At 51.9% G+C, this 21326-nt stretch overlaps 1 protein-coding gene across 2 annotated transcripts in view; it reads left to right on the forward strand.

The window, feature by feature from the left end:
• CDH22 (cadherin 22) overlaps nt 1-20704 on the forward strand; it is a 123101-nt gene extending 102397 nt beyond the window's left edge. Inside the window, exons 9-12 of one of the 2 annotated variants that reach the window (XM_033095197.1) lie at nt 10232-10353; nt 10463-10580; nt 16258-16509; nt 19366-19931. In XM_033095197.1, the coding sequence (XP_032951088.1) occupies nt 10232-10353; nt 10463-10580; nt 16258-16509; nt 19366-19931 (1058 nt within the window). Of the gene's footprint in view, nt 1-10231; nt 10354-10462; nt 10581-16257; nt 16510-19365 lie in introns of both variants that reach the window. The other variant, XM_033095199.1, reaches the window with a different exon arrangement.
• Nucleotides 20705-21326: the final 622 nt, after the last annotated feature.

Genomic DNA, 21326 nt, shown 5'->3' on the forward strand with positions numbered 1-21326 from the left:
GCCTTTGAATCCACTCCGCCGCCAACCGCATGAAAGGAAGATAACAAAGGTGGCTAGAGAGGAAGTGTCGGCTGGACTGAGGGGAAGAGAGCTCCCCTTCCCTGCCCCCCAGAATCTGCTCCCTGCACAGCCAAGGGGACTGGCCTGGCTGCTGGGCAGAGATGCCTCCTCTCCCTCACCACATATACATCTCCACCCCCCCAGCCTGTCCCACTGTCTGACCTCCCAGCACAAGCATGCCCTCCTTTGGGTTTAGCATTGTGCTTCTACCCAGTGAGTCTCTTTCAGAAAGCAGCTAGAGTAGCATACAAAGTCTGCAATGCTGCCATTTCACCGGAGGAAGAATGTGGGGGACATTTTATACTGTTTACTTAATGCACATGCTAGGCTAGTCACTTTCTAGAACATGCTTGTATTGAATCATGATCAGCACCCATTTTACTGATGGGAAAATCGAGGCTCTGAGAGTTAGGAGACTTGCCCCAGGATGTGCAGTGGCAGAACTGGGATTTGGACCAAGTCTGCCGGGTTCCCACCATAGCATTGCTGTGTGGACTCGTTTTTTCCAGGTGCTTTCTGAGCCCCACCCCCATTCCACCCACCAATCCCCAGCATCTGACTGTGGAGAAGGAGAAGACTAGTCCCTGAACTAGAGACCCTCCCTCTCTAAGCCTCACTCCACAACTTTTGCCCAACCCGCACCGGGATATTAATCAATGGGAAAATGAATGGTTGCCACTTCCCAGTGCTGGTGGGAGGATTAAGTAGGATAATTCAGAGAAAGAATTTAACCTAGTACTTAATACATGCCCAGTTCGTGGTATCTGTTGATCTTGACACTGTGCACTTGACTTAAGCACTGACTCTGTGTGAGGCCCTTTCCAGCGGTGTGCTCGTTGAATCTTCCCACCTAAGGGGTGTCGATTCTGCTATTATCCCCTTGTGTGGATGAGGAAACTGAGACGAGGGGAGGGAGAGTCATTTATCCAAATGCCCAGCCCCAGCCTGTCTGACTTCAGAGCCCAGCTCTCCCGCAGATGCCCCTCAAGTCTTAATTCCTTGGTGCCAGGCGTGAAGCCAGGAAGTGTCACCAATAATCCACCCACTCCCACTCCAACTTCTCATTATCTCCAAGGGACAAGGACAAAATCATTATCCCCACTTTGCAGAGGAGGAAACAGAGGTTCAGGGAGGAAGACCCATGGCCCCAAGGTCACAGAGCAAGTCCATGTGGGGCCCGGGCTCCACCCCAGACCTCCCGCCTCCCTGCAGCCAGCCTGGGCTCCAAGTGCAAGGACAATGGATCTGCCTGCCTGTGCCCTGGGGCTGAAGCATCCACTTGGCTTCCTCAGAAGCAGGGGTTGCTCACAGGGTCATTGCTGGCCCTGCCTGCTCCACGTCTAACAAACATAAGGTGACAAGAATCAGAGGGGAAATATTTATACACAGCAGTGGAGCCTGGAGAGCACCTTGGAGAGCGCTGCACTCAGCCGGGAGCCGCCTCCTGTCAGGCTGGATTACCTCAAGACTCCCCAGCCACTTAGTATGCCAGCTCCCCTCTCCCGAACTTCTGAGTCATCCATTCTGCCCATGCAGACGCTCCTTCCCTGACATTATCTTTAACGTTTTGTAATCATGAAATATTAATGACCGATATTGAATTTAAAGTACAATTTGTGTCTGAATCCTTCAGTGGAAAGGGCAGTTGTAAAGGGACAGTCTTCAAAGAGACAGGGGGGGACTTGGAAAGTCAGCACTGGGATAGACGATGCCAGGGGCTGCATCCAGCTCCCTCTTCCAGGGCGGCCAGGCTCTACGCTGGTCTGCAGGGGTGGTATCCAGCTGCCCAGGACAGCCAAGCGTTACCCAGATTAGCTAGAAGCTTCTCCATCTGGGTCACCTAGGCCAAGTGACATCTTACAACACCCTGATTTTTCCTTCAGACTCCAGAGCATGCTTTATGATTTCTATATGCATTTGTGGGAGTAGTTCATCTCTCTCTTCCTAAATGAAGGGCTAAAAGGGCTGGCCCACCAGTTAGGACAGAGGGTGGCCTGATGGAGAGCAACTGGTTCTAGCTGCATGGTTGCCAGCTGTGTGATTTGGACAAGTCACTCCCCTCTGGTTGCCTTCGTTTCCTCATCTATAGAATGGTGTTGGATCACTGTAAGGATATAACTATTAATAACAGCAGTTTCTCTTTATTTGACGCTTACAATAAGCCAGACATCATGCTGAATGCTTTATATAAAACATCTCATGTCGTGTACATTAGAAATCATGCATGTAAGGTGCTTAGCATGGTTACTGACACACAGTAGGTGCTATTCATAGCCAGAGAAAGAATCTGAAGGGAGAGGGAATGTTGGAGATGATGGACTCCAGCCTCCTTCTGCCTCTCTCCCATTTCATAGCTGGGGAGACTGAGTCCAAGGAAGGGAAGCAACTTTTCCAAATCCGACAATGAGGTAGATTTCTGACTCCAACTTCAGAAATGTGCTCCTTAGGACAACAGAGGGCGATCTGAGGAGGCTGGAGGTAGGAGCAGAAAAGGGGTGAGGGGGTGCAGTGGGGTTTGAGTGGCAAAGAGTGCTCAGTTTCTTCCAGGGTCACTCCCCCATGTCTACCCTCAGCCAGTGTTTTCTGAGGGCCCCTGTCACTCAGCTGGCTCACATTGGGCACTGCGATCTGGTAGTACAAGGCCACTGACCTTGGGAGCTCAGGGTGGGCAGGGGAGTGACACATCAACAGTGAGGAGAAGTCAGGGGGCGGTGGGCACTGGGGGAGGGGGAGCCAGGAGGGACTTGCCCAGCCAGAGGGGGAGATTCCCAGAGGAGGGGACCTCTGAGTTGGGTCTCGAAGCTAAGGAAGACTTTGAAAGGAGGTTTGGGTGCTCCCAGCAGAAAGACCAGTGCTTGCAAAGGCCCAGAGGCTTGGACAGTCCGCTGCCCACTCCAAGGACAGAGAGATGGGCTTATGTCCAGACGCTGGGGCTGGAAGGTGGCTGGAGCAGGCAAGAGGTGAGCATGCAGAAACTCACTGGATGTTCTGTGAGGAGCCAGACATCTCCTGGAGATGACAGGGAGCCGGTGTAGGTCTTTGAGCCGAAAAGTGACATGATCAGATGTGTGGTCCCCAATATTCCCTCAGGTTGACAGGGGAGGGTAAATAGGAGGGGGACAGCCTGGAGCAGGAGAACAGATGGGACGCTGTCAGGAAGCGCCAGGCTTGCATGTGTGCTGGGGGTACCACCGTAGGGCTAGGACAGTAAGAGGAAGTGCCAGAGAGGCTGAGTGTGGGGAAGAGGTTTGGCACAGCCCTGCCTGAGAGGGGCTGCTTTGGGAGGCGGGGAGCTCCCTGTCACCAGAGGTGTGTAAATCAGACCTGGGCTCCTCTTGACTGGGTAACTCCCGGGATCCTGTGCCACCTCAAATGCCTAACAGATGCCGAAGGAATAAAGATTTTGTGATGTCGCTGGAGCCTCCATAGGACAGCGCAGAATATCAGGACCAGCTCAGCCCTAAAGAGGAAAACCATTTCCCACACCTCCTGAGTCCAGGCCCCCACTTCACGCAGAAGTCCTCTCCCACCCTGTGGAGGACTAAATTCTCCCCGACAAGGTCAAAGCCTCCAATCTCCATGTGGAAGCCAAACAGATCATCGAAGTCCCCAAGAGAGACAGGGAAGGGTGCCCAGACCTCCCACTCCCACTGGAGGTGAGTGGGGACATGCAAGGAGTCCACTCCTGACAACCTGACAGCCCCTCCCCTGGCGCACCCCCACCTGTTCACCCAGCCCCGTCTTGGCTAGCTGGTAATTGGGATGATCAATCTTCCTGCCCAGCTGGCCAGCTCTAATCAGTGCCTGGTGTTTGGATGCAATTTAATTCCCTTGGGAGGGGGAGGGGCTGAGGAGATGGTGCAGAAGAGGGTCCAGCCTCTGCTCCTGCCCCCACCGCAGTACATGTGTGGGCAGGAGGTTCCTTCCAGCTGCCCCTTCCCTCCCTCTCCCCACTTCTCACTCTCCTTCCCACTCTCACTCTCACAGCCTCAGGTCTCTCTTTCTCTCGGAGCTTCTCTCTTTTTCTGTGACAGCCAAGAAGAACTTTCAAGTCCAACTGCATTTGTTTTACTGATGAGAAGACCTTGGTCTAGAGAGAGAGGCAGGCACAGAGTCGCACAGCTTGACGGTTTCCTAGATGGAGAGATCCTGGAGGGGGTGCGACCCCCACAGAATTAGTCCAGCATAGTCAGGGGTGCCATAGACAATGAAATCCATTTATTTTGCAATCTTTATTAAGCTCCCATTATGTGTCACACGCATGGGTGCTAGGGATACGGCAGTAAACAAAACAGACCAAATTCTGCTTACTTTCTCGTCGGGGAGATGGACGAGAACCAGTTAAGCAAGTAAAAGCATGAAGGATGTTGGATAAGTGCTGTGGAGAGAAATAAAACAGAGAAGAGAGTGTCTGGTGGGGTGGCAAGGGGCAAAATTAAATAAGGTCATCAGGGGAGCTTTCTCTGAGAAGACATCTGGGCAAAAAACTGAAGGAGGAAACGGAGCAAACTTGGAGCAGAGCTAAAGGGAGAAAAGGCTGAGGCACAAGGCCAGGGAGGAGGTGACCAGAAGATCCCATGGGGTCTTGTGGGCATGCAGAACTTGGACTTATACTCGGATTACCCAGGACTGAGGTAGGTAGTCAAGGAAAGCTTCCAGGAGGAGGCAGGGACATTTGTTTGGGACCTGGAAGGCAACTAGGATTCTGACACCAAAAGATGGTAAGAAAGTCAATACCATCTGGTGGTTGGAAACTCCCCCTTTGGAACCAGACCCAGGTTCAAGTTCTGGCTCCATTGATTATTCCCTATGAGACCTTGGGCAAGTTCTTTTCCTCTCTGAGCTGGTTTTCTCATCAGTAAAATAGCAATAATACTAGTTCCCACCTCCCACAATTGTTGACCCAATGAAATGGGGCAGCACAGACCCTGGCCCATGGCAGGTGCTCAGTGTGTATTTGCTGGTGCTTTTCTGGGAAGGAGCACATTCCTAGGAGTGCCCCAACAGAGTCACCAGGCCAGGTCCCATCTCCTCTTCCCTTCCCAGGGGCCCCTAGCCCTCCAAGCCCAGTTTGGTTCCGGTGAGTCACTGCCAGGGGCTGGCGTCTTCCTTGGAAGGAATCCAGAGTCGTTATCCACACCTCCTCCCACCACAGGACCTTTGAACATATTCTTCCCACTCACTGAGGCACACTCCCTCCCATCCCCTGCATCTGATTGGTTTAACAACGAGATTCACAATTCCTACTTTGCTTCCTAGTTCAATCTCAGCCTGTAGGTCACCTGCTCCAGGGGAAAACATCCCTGTACCCCAACAGGGTCAGAACCCCTGCTCCAGGCTCTCACAGCTTCTGAACTTTCACTTCTCCATTCTTATCACAGTGGAGTAATGTCTGTCCCTGCCACTAGCCTGAGAGACCATGCCGCTCTTGTTCACCGTATGTCCTTAATACAAAGGAAGTGTTCAATCCATAATTGTCAGCAGAGACCAGAAGTCTCAGCTCCCTGTTGCTTGGTCCAACCTCCCATCCATTATACATAAGAGACTCTGGGGCCCAAAGAAGGTAAGAGAGCCGCCCACACTGCACAGCCATCCTCCTGCCCCAAGTATGGCCTCTTCCTGAGGTACCCACTGAACTGCCCAGGCCCCTCGGCCCATCAGCCCCCCAAACCCCCAGGGCATCACCTGCCACCTCCCAGATGAATGAATGGCGAGCCGGCTCAGGGAAGAAGCACCAGGCCGAAGCAGGTTTAATTTTAATTTAGGAATCCGTGAAGGCTGCAGGCCTGCTCAGCTCTGGGCTGTCAATCAGCCTTCCTCAGGGCTGCATCAATTAGTTTAAAAATATTGAATGTAATTTTGCCTGACACAACATATTGCAGCTACTGCAAAATATAATTTATTTTAGAAGAAGAAATAATTAAACTAATTTGCATGTCAGTCAGCTGAACTGAGATGCCAAGAGAAGGAGTGGGACCCATGGGGGATCCGGCCTCTGGAGAGGGCACCTGCTGCTGGGTGTGGGTGAGGTCAGCGTGAGCCTGGGTCTGAGCAGTAGTTGCCGCTGGATGGACACATATCCAGGCAGCTGGAGGACCCACTGGCCTTGTATGTAGACCAAGCACTAGACTTGGAGTCAGGAAACCAAGGACCCAGCCCAGCTCTACCCCTGACTTGCCTGTGGCTTTGGGCAAAGTTTTTCGTCTTTCTGGGCCTCAGTTTTCTCATCTACAAAATGGGTTTAATAAGACTTCCTTTACAGGTTGTTTTGAGGATCAAATGTGGTCATACAAGGTAAGACAATTAAGTTCGCGAACTCATCCTAGGAAAAAGTGCTACATACCTCATTGCTGAATATGACTACAGTCACCTTCGAAATACTTCCCTTGAGAAGCTATGCACTGATACCAGCATCTAGTCCACCCTTCAAAGCAATTTTGGAACTTTTTTTCTGCAATGGCCATCAGAGCTCTTGTCATACTACCCTTGATGTCCTGAATGTCATCCAAATGTCTTCCTTTCAATATTTCCTTTACCTTCAGGTAAAGAAAGAAGTCATTGGGGGCCAGCTCAGGTGAGTAGGGAGGGTGTTCCAATACAGTTATTTGTTTACTGGCTAAAAACTCCCTCACAGACAGTGCCGTGTGAGCTGGTGCATTGTCGTGATGCAAGAGCCATGAATTGTTGGCGAAAAGTTCAGGTCGTCTAACTTTTTCATGCAGCCTTTTCAGCACTTCCAGATAGTAAACTTGGTTAACTGTTTGTCCAGTTTGTACAAATTCATAATGAATAATACCTCTGATATCAAAAGAGGTTAGCAACATTGTTGCCACAAGTTCAGGAACTTAATTGTCAGACCTCATAGAGAAGAAAGTTTGTTATAAATTGGAAAGTCTTACACAGCCGTGAAGATTAGTTACTGGATGAATTCCTTGTTTTATACCAGAAACATTTAAAGTGGTAACCATATGAATTATTATCATCAGTTCTTACAAATGATGCTAACTCTGAACACGAGGGGTTTGGAGGAAGTCAATCAGAGGTAAGACGTCAGGTTGGACTCCACCACCTGTCAGTCACCCAGGACAGCGGTTGGCCACCCTTAATACGTATTAGATTCCTAGAGCTGTTTAAAAATCATCAATAACCAAGCCTTGGGCATTGGTGTGTTTTTAAGACTTTCCAGGTGATTCGAATGTGCCGCCAGGCTGGGAACTACTATGACATCAAGGGCACTGGATCAAGCTCTGGGGCTTCCCAGCCAGTCCCTGGGATAATTCCCTATGAGACTTTGCAGGTGGCAACTTTGGCAAGGTAAAGGCTCACCTCTTCAGTGGCCCACCTCTTAGAGCTGAGACTCATGCCAAAGGCTCCAGGGCTCTCCTAAGAGATGACCTGTGACATTTTAAAAGTAGGTAAGACAACCACAAAATGGTAATTATGAGGGGAAGGATGTGTTAACTAACCCACTACTGTGGTAACCATTTCACAATATACACATGGTACACCTCAAACTAACACCATGTTCTATGTCAATTACATCTCAATAAAGCTGAAATTTTTTTTAAAAAAAGAGGAAGTAGGAGAGGCCCAGCAGGACCCAAAGAAATGGTGCTATAATGGGAGTCTCACCAGCAGTGGGCCCAGCCCTCCAGCAGGGTGGCTGCCCAGTGAGGGAGGAACTTGTCCTGCTCAGAGGTCTTCCTTCTGCATGGCCCACAGGACCCTCCAGCCCCTGCACCGCCCCCACAGCAAGGGAGAGTACCCAGGACGGGCACTGAGGCTTTGGCCGCCTCCCCCTACCCTCCCTCTGACTCAGCGGGGAGAGAGGTGCCTGTTCCTGGCGACAGACGGCTCTCTGTTTAAGTTCTCCAGCAACATGCTCTTAAAAATAACAGCTCACCCGGCATTCCCAGTCACGACTCCCATTTCTCGCCCTCAGAAAAGCCCCCTCTAATCGCTGAAACAGCCGATCTGGGTGAGCTGAGAAGATAAGGTGCCCCTGGCTAAGAGGAGCTCCAGAGAAGGGTCAGAGTCTGAGTTAATTAAAGGCATGTGCGTGCGCACACACACACACACACACCCTTTCCCAGACACCCCAGGAGATAGCTACACCTGCCTCCCACTGTCCATTTCTATCAACACACGAGCAGCTGTAGTCAGCGTTCAGTGCACCCTGAGTTCAGAGGAAGAGGCAGCCATCCAGCCCCACTCCCCTCAAATCTCACAGGGTCCCTGGTTGCCTGGAAGCTTCCATGTTGTCCCCAAAATAGCTCCCTATCAGACATCCAGAGACCCAACCATCGACTGGCTCCTTGGAAGGGGTAGTTTCCTCTCCCTGGGGATGTCCTTGAAGTTGCTGGCAGGTGGAGTATGTGAGTCGTGAGCTCACGGCTTAGGCAGCTGAGGACAGGGCACCAATGACCACTCAGAGGTCTGGGCGGTACAGCTTGAGACGGCCAACATTCGGGGTACTGCTCAGAGAGGACAGGCTGGGATGAGGTATCCCAACATCCTAGCCACTTGATGTCCCTGCTGAACAGCGCCTTCAAGGGTATTTGTTTATTCAACAAATCCTTATGTAGCACTTGCTGTGTGTTGTATACTGTTTTCTAGGGCTTTACACATATTAACTCAATCTGTTCTCTTAACCATTATTTGTAATCCCATTTTACTGGTGAGAAAACTGAGGCACAGAGAAGACAATTGACTTGGCATGGATCCCACTAAGTGAGAGCTGGGGTCAGAACCACGTGGCTGCGGAGTTCTTGCTCTTAATCATGATGCTGTATTCATCTTCCAGGTGTGGAAACTAATATCAGAGAGGGACCCACCATCAAACGCTGGGTCCAGGACAGAGCCATGCCTGGGATTCAAGTCTCTCTATCTAAATCCTTCCAGGCTTCATTCATCCATGCAACAAGTATATCAGAACCTACTCTGTGCCATATCCCACTAGGCTGGGGACCCAGGGAGTAGTAATACGACAGAGACCTTGACCTCAAAGGCATCATAGTTGGAGGAGTGGGGACTTCATGGTTTTGAGGACCCGGGCCAAAACCCACTTCCAGTGGACTTGTCTTGCCCTCTCAGGATCGGGTCTTGAGAGAGCAGAAGTTTTGGGGATTCAGTTGCCAGCGGATCAAGTCTTGAAACTTGCCCATGTTTTAGTTTCTCTCCTGCAATATGGGGACATGAATTGTACCAAACCACAGGATTTCTAGAAGGATGCCTGAAATAATAAGTGTGGATGCTCCAGGTGCATTCTGTGTACTCTAAGATGCTAGGATAAGCTGGCAGCCATGACGATAGTGGTGTTGGAGATGGGAGTGGGGGTGATGCTGTGATGGTCACAGGGGTGATGGAGGTGGGGGTCATGGCATGAGTGGCAATGGTGGTGCTGTGAAGGGTGGTGATGGTGATGGCCTCCGTGTTTGTGACGATGGTAGAGATGATAAAGGTGGTGCTAGTGGATAGACTGGTGGTGGTAGTAATTCTAATGGTGATGGTAGTGATGGTAAGAGAGGTGTCAGGATGGCATTGGTGATCGTGGTGGTGGTGAGGAAGGTGACGGTAGTACTGATAGTTATAGTGGCAGAGCTGGCCATGACAATACTAATGGTGGGAGTGGTAGTAATCATGGTGATGGTGATGGTGATGGTGACAGTAGTCATGGTGATGGTGACGGTGACAGTAGTCATGGTGATGGTGACGGTGACAGTAGTCATGGTGATGGTGACGGTCATCATGGTGATGGTGATGGTGACAGTAGTCGTTGTGATGGTGATGGTGATGGTGTGGGGATAGCAATTGGTGGTATTGGTGGTATTGGTGGTATTGGATAGCAATTGGGGATAGCAACTGGTGGTGATTATGGTGGTGAAGGTGGTGGTGATGACGCCAGTGGTGCCAAGGCTAATGTCAGTGGTGGTGATGGTGACAGTGACAGTAATGGTGATGGCTACGGTGATAATCTAATGGTGGTGATGGGGATAGTGATGATAACCCGTTTATGCCAGACGTCCTCAGTCCTGGTACTCGTACCACTGACCAAGCCACACATCTCTCAGTGTGACCCCCCTGCCTGACCTTATCCAGCAGCAGGTGGGGCAGGGAGGTTGTCTAGGTCTCACACTTGACGCCTCTAACCCAACTCCTGTGCTCTTTACAGACAATCATGCCCAGCTCTCCCGGGCATCCCTAAGGATCCGAATCCTGGATGTGAACGACAATCCCCCCGAGCTGGCCACACCCTACGAGGCAGCTGTGTGTGAGGACGCAAAGCCAGGCCAGGTACCACTGAGGGGCTGGGGACTTCGGGTTGCTGCCATGACTGGCCTCTACCCACGGCCAAAGTGGGCTTGGCCTCACATCAGCCCCCTGCCCCATCCTCACCCTTCAGCTCATCCAGACCATCAGCGTGGTAGACAGAGACGAGCCCCAGGGTGGGCACCGCTTCTATTTCCGCCTGGTCCCTGAAGCTCCCAGCAACCCTCATTTCTCTCTGCTCGACATCCAAGGTGAGCTACTTCTGAACCCCCAAATCCTAGAGTATACAGAGGGAGGGGCCTAATCTCTCTGCCTTCATCCCACATCATAGGTGGAAAGATTGAGGCATCCAGAGGGCCAATGTTGACTCCAAGATCACACAGAAAGTCCGGGCCAAGCTGGACTATTATCCAGCCTGCTGGCCAAACCCTGAAGAACAAGCAGGGGGTGGCTTGGCAGAGTGGAGAGGGGGCACCTCAAGCATAGAGAATGATAGATGGAAAGATACGGACAGGCAATCCATGAGGAGTGGGTGGGCCAGAGTTCAGGGCAGAAAGAGCCCCTGGTCTAATAAGCCACATGCACACACTCCCACGCTTCAGTTTAAAAAGCAGTTTAGCACACTCGCATTGCTCTTTGCATCCTGATGGGCACGCTTCCCCATTTTGCAAGTGATGAAGCTGAGACTCTAAGAGGATAAGGGACCCGCCCAGGGTCCTATAGGGAGTCAGTGGTGAGGCTGGGATTCAAACCCATACCTGTCTCAGGTCTATGATGCTTCCTGCATTAAATCACTCACACAGCCAGCCTGAACTGATTCCACTGTGAGAATGGAAACCCCAGCAAGTTCCCCAAGAACTTGAAGTTTGAAACTTTGAGGAATAGACTAGGAGAGCGGGGTGGTCAATAGACCAGGAGTGAGGGACCTGGGTTCCAGACTCAGTTGGTGGCTCTCTACGTAACTCTGGCAAGGTCTGCACCTCTCTAAGCCCCAGTTTCATCCTCTGTAAAATGGGGCTGAAAACCTCAGGTGGCTACGTGGCGCCAGTGAGATGAGGGCTACCGAGGTATGTTGTTAGTACCTAGAAACTATCATTTCCTTCATTCAGCAATTATTTATGGAGCAGTTATTGAAACACAGGGCCCATATGTCAGCACAGTGGCAAATGAGACAAAATCCCTGCCCTCTGGAGTTTACATTCTAGTAAGGGGACTTAGAAATGAAACAAATAAATAATACGTTGGGGATGGTATGTGGCCGGGGGGGTGGGGGGGAGGAATGATGCAATAGCCATAAGAGTCTGGACTTTATTTTATTTAGCGCTGGACCCTGGGGGCCTAGTGCAGTGCCTGGCACACAGTAGGTGTTCGATCACATGTGTTAAACAAAACAAGAGAAAACAAAGCAAAGTAAGAGTAGAAGCTATTTTCAATCAGGTGGTCTGGGAAGGCCACCTGAAGGAATCAATAGTGAGTAGGGACCTAAAGGAAGTGAGGGAGTGAGCCGTGCAGATAACTGGACAAAGAATGATCCAGGCGGACAAAACAGCAAGTGCAAAGTCCCTGAGGGGGGAGCAGGAGACCTGCGGGGTTGGAGGGAGGGAGTGGCAGGACTAGAAGAAGAAGTCAGTGACGCTCTGGGGACCAGACCACGTTGGTTCCTTCTGACCATGGAACAGGTCTGGGGTCACTCCCAAGACCTTTACACCCCTTCCCTCCAAAGAAAGGACCTCAGTGGCCTCTGAAGCCAGACCCATCTGTATTTCCAGGAGTCATATGAAAAATATTCAACACCTAGGGCAGTGCAGATAACCAATCAGAAAGGACGCTGGCCATAAAGAACCAGGAGCAGGGCCCCAAAGCCCTTCTATGCCAGGCTTTAACCCTTTAGTGGCTTAATTGTGTCAAAGTTGTGGGGGGAGGTGCCTGGGGAAAGGCTGAAGCATCAGGGAAAGACCTGGGGGACTCAGAGTCAGAGCTATTTAAACCTTTTTTGGGATATTTTAATACTTTAACAATCAGTACCACCTGCCCTGCCTGCTCATTATTCCAGTGGCAGCCCCCAGAAGACAAAGATAGCCCTGACCTGTCCTCACCAAATTAATAAGTCTTTCCAACCCAAGGGGGCTGAGGTCCTGCCCCAAATGCCTCTCTTTGACCAGGGGCCACCAAAGATCATATCCAGTGGGACCACCTGGTACGAGCCCTGGGAGCAAGGGTGGCAGCCACACACTGAGGTCGGCACAGCCATGAAGTCTCCTCCGGTACCCCAGCCCCTTCCCGCAGTGTTCCAAGCCCCATCCTCCTCATTGTATAAATATCCTGGGTGACAAACGGCTACACCAACCCATCTGTTTCTTTGTACAAATTTGTAGCCAGTTTAGAAACTTGATTTATAAATATTGCTTTTGCAGCCGGGGATTGACACTGATATATGTCAGGCCAGATGGATGGATGCAGTGCTGGGCGCAGATCCCACCTAGGAGGTTGGGGTAGGGGTCTGGGGTGACCAGTGGCTTCCCCAACTGAAGCCAGCCACTGCCCAGGATGGCAGCTCAGGGCTTCAGGATGATGCGTAGGGATTCCCTCTTATGGGGTGAAGGACTGGCAGGGACCAGAGCTCTCCAAACATATGGCTCCACGGCCAGAGACAGCAACCCTGGGAAACAAACATTCCTCTCCGCTCCTCTTCTGTTGTTTGGGAACTTGAGGCTGAGCCAGAAGAGCCAGGCACTCATTTTTCAAATCTGTCTAACTCTCTGTGCCTCCCCTACCACTATTATGTCACACCTAAAACACACAATAGCTTCCTAACCGGTCTTCCACAGCCGTTCTTGTGTTTTCATTAGATGCTCTCTTGCCTAGAATATGGACTCAGCAAGGGCAGGGACCATGTCTGTCGTATTCATTACTGTAATCCTCAGGGGCTAGAATTGTCCTGACGTGTAGAGAGTGCTTGATTAGTATCTGTTGTTAAATGAATGACTATGTCACTAGGTCATCTCTTCGCTTAAAACCCATCAATCAGCAGCTTCCCATTGCTTTTAAGAAAATAACCCAAATTCCTTACCATGGCCTCTCAGACTTTCCATTATGAGCCCCTGCTTCCCCCTCCAGCCTCTTGACTCACTTTAGCCATCACCCTCATGCCTCCAGCCACAAAGAATTGCTTTGGGTACCTTAGGTGAATTATGTTTCTTCCAAGCTCAGAGCCTTTGCATAGGCTGTTCCCTCTCCTTAAACTCATCATTTAGGGCTCAGCAACAATATCCCTTCTTCTAAGAAGGTCTTCCTGACCTTCCAGACTGGGTCAGGTCCTCTGTGAGGTGCTCTTCTTATACTTTTCCTTCTTAGCACTCACCAGGGTTTGTAATTGTAGACTAAATCGTGGGTCTATTTGATTAACATTTGTCTCATATTAGAATATAAACTCAGATCTAGGACTATTGGTTTAGCTCTCCATTGTTGTCCCCCAGTGACTAGCATGGTGCCTGGCACATAATAGTTGCTCACTAAAGATTTTTTGGATGGATGGATGGATGGGTAGAGGATGGATGGATGATTTGATGGGTACATGGAAAAGGTAGCTGTGCCAACAATTCACTGGATAAATTCAGACAAGTCACTTCTCTCTGAGCCTCAGCTTCCACATATGTAAAATGGGGATAATGTCACAAGTCTTGGTTGTGAAAATTAAATATTACTATGTATTTAAAGTATCCACACAGTCCTTGATGCATAGAAAGCATGCAGTACGTGCTAAAGGAGTCCCACACCAGTCTCTCTTTCCCCCATCTTTCTCTTGGGCCTCCTTTCTTCCCCAGGGAAAGACAGATGTTTTCACAGCTGGGATGGACTCAATCTTTGACAGGAAGGCTAGAGTTCAAGCCAGAGCTTGAAGAACTGACCCAAGACCACCAGTTACCCCAAAAGTTGTGGTTCCTTCAAGTGTCATTCTTCAAGTCTGGCCCTGTGCCAGGGAAGAGACAGGCACACGCTAACGTACTGCAATGTGACAAGTGCTGCAACACAAGTGTGCATGGCACCTGCATAGTGAGAGCAGGGAGAGAGCAGCCATAAATCCTTTCTTCCCAGGGAAGCGGAGAAAGGAGGCCACAGAAAGGAGGTGACATTTAGCTGGAGCATGACGGATGAGGAATTTGCCCAGGCAAGAAGGTGGAGAGGGTGTTCCAGATAGGGGCAGCTTGGCGAGTGAAGGCAGAGCAGCCTACACGCCGAGCGGGCCCATGGTGCAGGACTGGGAACGTCGGATGGATGGGACATGAAAAAAAAAGAACAAGCAGCATTTATTGTGAATTTCTATGTGCTGGGAACCATTCTAAGGGTTATGCATGAATTTTACCATTTAATCCTCACACCTGCGTGATACTGTTTCCCTCAGTTGCAAATTAGGAAACTGATGTCCAAAGAAGCTAAGTGAGTTTCCCAAGCTAGTAAACTGTCGACTTGGCATTATTTTTAGCATTGTGATGGAAATTTTCAAATGGGTGGAAAAGTGGCTAGAATAGTATGATGAACCTTCAGTGTCACATGAGCTTCAAGCCATGACAATCCTGTTGGAGCAGGACCTCTAGTCCACTTCCCAGATGCGCTCAAGGTCACAGGTCGGTCCACCAAGGGCTTTTCCCTGCATGTGTCTGTGATGGGGAAGGCCAGGACTGGGGCCCTGAATTGGGGGCTGCAGGAAAGAGGGTACGTTAACTGAGGCCACAGACCTGGGGAAGGGACCCAGGTTGCCCAAGTCTAAGGTCAGAGAGACCAGCCGAAGACTTCAAGGGGAGGGAGATGGGCTCAGAACGGCAAGGCCCCCTTTTTGTGGAGTTGGCTGTGAGGGGTGGGGGCAGCAGCCAGCTGGGCTCTGAGTGCCTCTGCACCACCATGCTGGCAGCCATCAAAGTAATTGAGGCTCAGAGATGGCCTGACCCCTACAGAAGAGGTGTGGAGGAGGCAGGAAGGCCAGGGGACGTAGGCATCTCGCCCCACGTAAGCCCATGTTCCAAGAGCAGACACCCACCCCCTGAGTCCTGCCTCGCATTGCCAACAACAAGGCTACAGCAGGGCAATGAGTATGACTTGTGTTACCGTGTTTCCCCGAAAAAAAGACCGGGTCTTATATTAATTTTTGCTCCAACAGACGCATTGGGGCTTATGTTCAGGGGATGTCATCCTGAAAAATCATGCGAGGGCTTATTTTCCGGTGAGGTGTTATTTTCAGGGAAACATGGTAGTACACTGTTCTCTGTAAAAAGGAAAGAGATGGGCGAGGAGACCTTGGCATCCCAGGGTCCCTTCATCAGGCCCCGGCGGCCATGCCCCCAGCTCTCCAGGCTGTCTCTTAGACTCCTGACGGAAAGCTTCCTCCATCAAAGGCAGGTGTCAGCCAGTGTTCCCAGTCTTTTCTGATGACCCAGGACTTGTCAGCGTCCAGCAAGCCGCAACCCAAGGACCACAGGATCCCAGGATCAGGAAGCACTGGGCAGCTGGGGTGGAATCTGGAACACAAACTGGCTGTTGAGACAAATGACAAAAAAAAAAAAAAAATGACATGGCTAGGGACAGGGCCTTGGCACAACTGGGGACAAAGTCTTGGAAGAGCTGGGGACAGGACCTTGGCACAGCTAGGGACAAAATCTTGGAATAGCTTGAATAAGAAAACAGAATTTTGAGAAGTTGGGAATAGAATCGTGGGACAGCTAAGGACAGAATTGTGGGCTCTATGGCTGGGACAGGATCTTCAGGCAGCTGGGGGCAGAATCTGGGCAGATCAGGGAATGTACTGATGGTCTGGCAGGGAGAAGCGCTTGGGGCATAGCAAGGCAAATCCCAAGGTGGGATCCGTGGGTGGGTGGGACAGGGGAGGCTGACCCCTGACCCCAAGTCACATGCCACTCCCTTTTTCTGGCACAGACAACACGGCCGCAGTGCACACGCAGCACCTGGGCTTCAACCGGCAGGAGCAGGACGTGTTCTTTCTGCCCATCCTGGTGGTGGACAGCGGGCCCCCCACACTAAGCAGCACGGGCACCCTCACCATCCGCATCTGTGGCTGCGACAGCTCCGGGGCCATCCAGTCCTGCAACACCACGGCCTTTGTCATGGCCGCCTCCCTCAGCCCTGGCGCGCTCATCGCCCTCTTGGTCTGTGTCCTCATTCTGGTTGGTGAGTCCACCGAGAGCCACTCTCCTTGCCCGAGGGTCCCCCATCCTGGGGCCCTAGTTGTCCTTCCCCTGGCAGTCCCCAGGGGGCCTCGGTTTCCCTTTCCATACAAGGAAGGGCTAGCCTGAGTGACTCCAGGCTCTACCATGCAGCTCCTATGACAAGGTCTTCTAAGTATGGGGCAGCCCACCACCAACTCCAGACCCCACCCGAGACTAAGTCATGCTGGCCCACCCTCTACACAGCCCAGACTCTCCTTCATGTTTAAAATCCAAGTGTATTTTTAAAAATTCTTTTATGTTTAGTGACCTATTTTACTATGTAGCATTTTTAGTAAAGAAGGGCTCTTGTGGTACAAGAGCCAGGTGTACCATCCCCATTTTTCAGATGAGGAAACTGAGGCGCAGAGAGGTTAAGTGGCCTCCATAAGGGCACATAGTCTTCTGACCTGAAATCAGGTCTTCTCACCCTGTGTTCCTTCTTCCTTTAACTGTTCCACCTGCTATGGGGCAAAATCTTGAGGAAGCTGGGGCAAAATTTACTCTGGTATCAGTTCTACCAGCAGCCAATTGAACCCCCAGAGTGTTCCCAGTGAAGAGGTCAAGTTCCAGGAGCTAAACCGGATGCCAGTGGCCATCGTGCCACCCCTCAGCCTCAACAGAACGGCCTCATCTCGTTCCTGACTACTGGACTGCAAAGAACAGCCAACGCTACAGGGGTTCCAGGGAGGCCACATTGCAGATTCGACCTTTACTCAGTGCCCTGGGAGACAGATGTCAGTTGCCCCCCACGCCTAGCCGCCTTCCACGGGCATGGCCACTGCCCACCCCACAGAGGACCTTCCTATGGCCACGCTGCACCTCCTCGCATCCCTGAGCAGGTTCCTCCTAGCCGGGAGGCGCTGGCCCCCTCTTCTCTCCCCTCTCAGCCCATGGCTCAGAAACCCTTTTTCCAGAGGGTGCACTTTACAGCGGTTTCATTTTCCGAGGCAGTGCAAACAAATTTCTGCCTAATTGCCCACAAACGAAGAAAGTGCACATCAGTGCTCTAAAGGTGACAGGCGGAATCACTGATTGGGCCTGGCACATCTGTCGCCTGCCACCCGCGCTCCCCACCATCTGCTCTCATGGGCATCCCCCTCCACAGCTCCTGGCCTCCAGCTCCAAAAGCCATCCATCCATCTTCCCCACTTCCCTCCTGACACCTTTCCTCCCTCCGGACCTATCCCTGACTCCCCACCCCCTCCCATGTCATGAGCCACCTTGTTAAGCCATGAGCTGGCACCCGGCCCCATGACCCTAACACCTGGCTCTGGCCACTGGCCCAGCCAGAGCTGTTTGGAGCAGCAAGGAGAATCCAGGGCCTGGCATAGTACCCAAACATGTCTGTCCATCCATCCACCTACCTATTCATTTAATTCTCCCCTTCATTCCTCAGTCCCTGATGTATCCATCCAGTGAGTTCCCCCTCTGTGCTAAATGGTTCTATGGGCACTGGGACTCATCAGTGAACAAGGGAAACCAAAAGTCCCAAGTAACGGGCAAGTTGGGCTTGCCCTCACTGAGATGGGGGAGCCTAAAGGTGGGAAAGGGGGAAAGATTATTACCTCAAATTTGGACATGTTAAGTTTGAGATTCTCTTGGTCAACACAGAGGACTTTTTGAAACTGGACGTACACGCTAGATTTCAGGGGAGAAGTCCAGGCTGGAGGTTTTGATACTGGAGTTGTCAGCCTCTAAATGGAGCTGAAAGCCTTGAATGAGACTGAAGGAGAGCACCAAGAGAGGGAATGTGGATGAAGGTCCAAGGACTGAGTCCTGGGACATCTGACGTTAAGAAGTCAGAGAGGAGAGGAGAAGCCTGCTTAGAAGATTGACTGATCAATGAAGTGGGAGGAAACAGTATGGAGTGCTGGAAGTCAAGTGAAGAAAGCCAAGAAGGGATGATTCATTCACCCGCTCATCCTTTCACTCACCCAGGTTTCCATCCATCTCTTCATTCAGTCATTCATTCAACAAGCATGCTTCACGTGCTTACTGCACGCCAGGCCCCAAGTGAGGGGAACATTCCCCAGGTCTTTGAGTGTAGTGTAGAGTGTGCATTTTGGGGTAGGGGGAGACCGACATGTTAACACAGGAGGGCCTGTGCTATATGATGGAGCAGTCTATAGGCCAAACCTATAGATTTGGGTTAGACCGGAGAATTCACATTTCTAACTAGTTCCCAGGAGGTGCTTGATGCTGCTGGTCCAGGGACCAAGCTTTGAGAACCGATGTGATAGCGAGAAGAATCCCTCACCAGGGGAGTTGATAGAATTGAACCTAGCCTGGAGCTCTCAGAAAAACGGCTCCTGCAGGAGATGTCTTGATCTGAGACTCCAAGAATTAAGAGGGTGCTCAGAACTTCCAGAGTAGACAGAGGAGGGTGGTGTGAAAGAGAGTCAGGGTCAAAGACATCTTTCATTCCCTCAGCCCTCAGCTGCCCCCTTTGCAGACCCCAGCAGCTAGAGACCTCAGGTGTATCTCTTCATACAGTTGAGGATGGAGACCTCAGAGGTTGGGTCTAGCCCTCAACACCCATGAAATCTCTTAACACTGCCCTCTGTGCCCCCCTGACCATGGTGGTCTAGCCCCAATTTACACACCTCCCAAGGTGGGTAGCTCACTACCTCTCCCGCTAGCCAGCTCAGTTCAGACTATAAGAAAGGTCTTTTTTTGCACAGAAATCTAGGTAATGTACACTAGCATTTAGGCTGGGCTGGGCTGACCCTCGGTCGGGCCCCGCCCTCACTCGCCCTCGTTTGCCCCCGTCCCCTGCTACCTCCCCCACCCCCCACCTCCCGGTCTGTCTCCCACACAGTGCTGGTGCTGCTGATCCTCACGCTCAGGCGCCACCACAAAAGCCATCTGAGCTCGGACGAGGACGAGGACATGCGGGACAACGTCATCAAATACAACGACGAGGGTGGCGGCGAGCAGGACACCGAGGCCTACGACATGTCGGCCCTGCGGAGCCTCTACGACTTCGGCGAGCTCAAGGGCGGCGACGGGGGCGGAGGCGGGGGCCCGGGCGGGGGTCCAGGCGGGGGCTCGGGCAGCTCCCCGCCGTCCCGCCTGCCCTCGGAGCGCCACTCGATCCCGCAGGGGCCGCCGAGCCCCGAGCCGGACTTCTCGGTGTTCAGGGACTTCATCAGCCGCAAGGTGGCGCTGGCGGACGGGGACCTGTCGGTACCGCCCTACGACGCCTTCCAGACCTACGCCTTCGAAGGCGCGGACTCGCCGGCAGGCTCGCTCAGTTCGCTCCACAGCGGCTCATCGGGCTCTGAGCAAGACTTCGCTTATCTCAGCAGCTGGGGCCCGCGCTTCCGGCCCCTGGCCGCGCTCTACGCCGGGCACCGCGCGGACGACGAGGCCCAGGCCTCCTAGCCCTCTGCCCTGCGGTCCAGGCGCGGCTGCTCGCCCCACGCAGGACCTGACGGTGCCCAGGACAAAGCATTTCCCCTGCTCACCCACTTCCCCACCTCCCACACTCCCAGGACAGCCGGACGGGCGGAGGACCTGTTGGGGGCCGACTCCCCGACGCCCCCTACAGAGGGTGGTTTCAGCTTTTACCCCAGAGGTGCGGAAATTTTGACCAACGTCATTAAAACTGGAGCGAGACCAGGCACTGCGTGGATCTGGGGTTAAAAAGGGAGATAAGGGATCGTTGCTGCGTGGAGAAGGGGCGGGTAACTCACTCCTGGCTTGGGAGGAAATCCTGGGGGAAGGACGCTGCCAAGGTGCCCCTCACCACCCTCCCACCCCCGTTTCCCCTTCAGAGTTAAGAGGAAAGATGGGCTGTTCATTTACTAAGCGCCTACTGTGTGCTGGGATACTGTACAGAGATCATCTTAGTCCTCACAGAAACCGTGAGGTGGGGCCCGGCAGGTAACTGATGGAGAGTGCTACCCAGAGAACTGACTGTGACCTGTCCAAGGACACCCAGCCAGTGAATGGTGGAGCCTCTGGCACCCACCAGCTGCCTGGCCTTGGGCAAATGACCTCACCTCTCTGGACCTCAGTTTCCTCATCTGTCAAATGAGGCTAATAATAGAAGCTACCTGGAAGAGTTGTGAGGATAAAAAGAGCTCACGGGTCAATTGGTGAGGACAGTGCCTGGCACATAGTAGGTGTTCAATAAATGTTAGCCTTCGATACTATTACCATCTTTGTCATTATTAGAAGCCCAGAGTTTCTGTGTCCCAGCTCTGAGCTCTCTCCTTTGCCTCAGTTGCCCTCCCCCGTTGCCCAACATCTTCAAGGGAGGAGGAAATGGTCTCAACTGCCTGTCTTGCTCCTGCCCTGACTTCCCAGGGACTGCAGAGCCTTCTGGAGGTTCAGGCAACACTGGAATAGCACACCTGGCAGGGACACCAAGAGAGGACAAGCTGGCGGCTCTAGGACTTGGATAAGGTTCGGGAGCGTTGGTGGGAGATGGAGGTGTTGGAAGCTACTGGGTGTGGTGGGGACCTTATCTGTCTGGTCCCAGAACCCATCAGTCTTCCTCATTCATGAATCCCAAGTTAAGAAACTCAGGGGCTAAGTCATCTCTAAGCCTCCAACTCTAAAATCATTTGATTATGAGGTATAAGCTATTTGTCTGTCCCCCGCCCCAAGGGATTCATTCATTCCACATTGACCTGCTGTGAATTTCATCTCCTGTTAGCTGGGCATCCTTCATTAAGATCCTCAACTGCTGAAGCCTCAGTTTCCTCATCTATAAAATAGGGCTAATGATAGTCCCTCCCTTAAAGGAATGTTAAGAGGCTTAAAGGAGATAAT

This window comes from Rhinolophus ferrumequinum, chromosome 23, assembly GCF_004115265.2.
Source record: "Rhinolophus ferrumequinum isolate MPI-CBG mRhiFer1 chromosome 23, mRhiFer1_v1.p, whole genome shotgun sequence".
Classification (NCBI taxonomy): Eukaryota; Metazoa; Chordata; class Mammalia; order Chiroptera; family Rhinolophidae; genus Rhinolophus; species Rhinolophus ferrumequinum.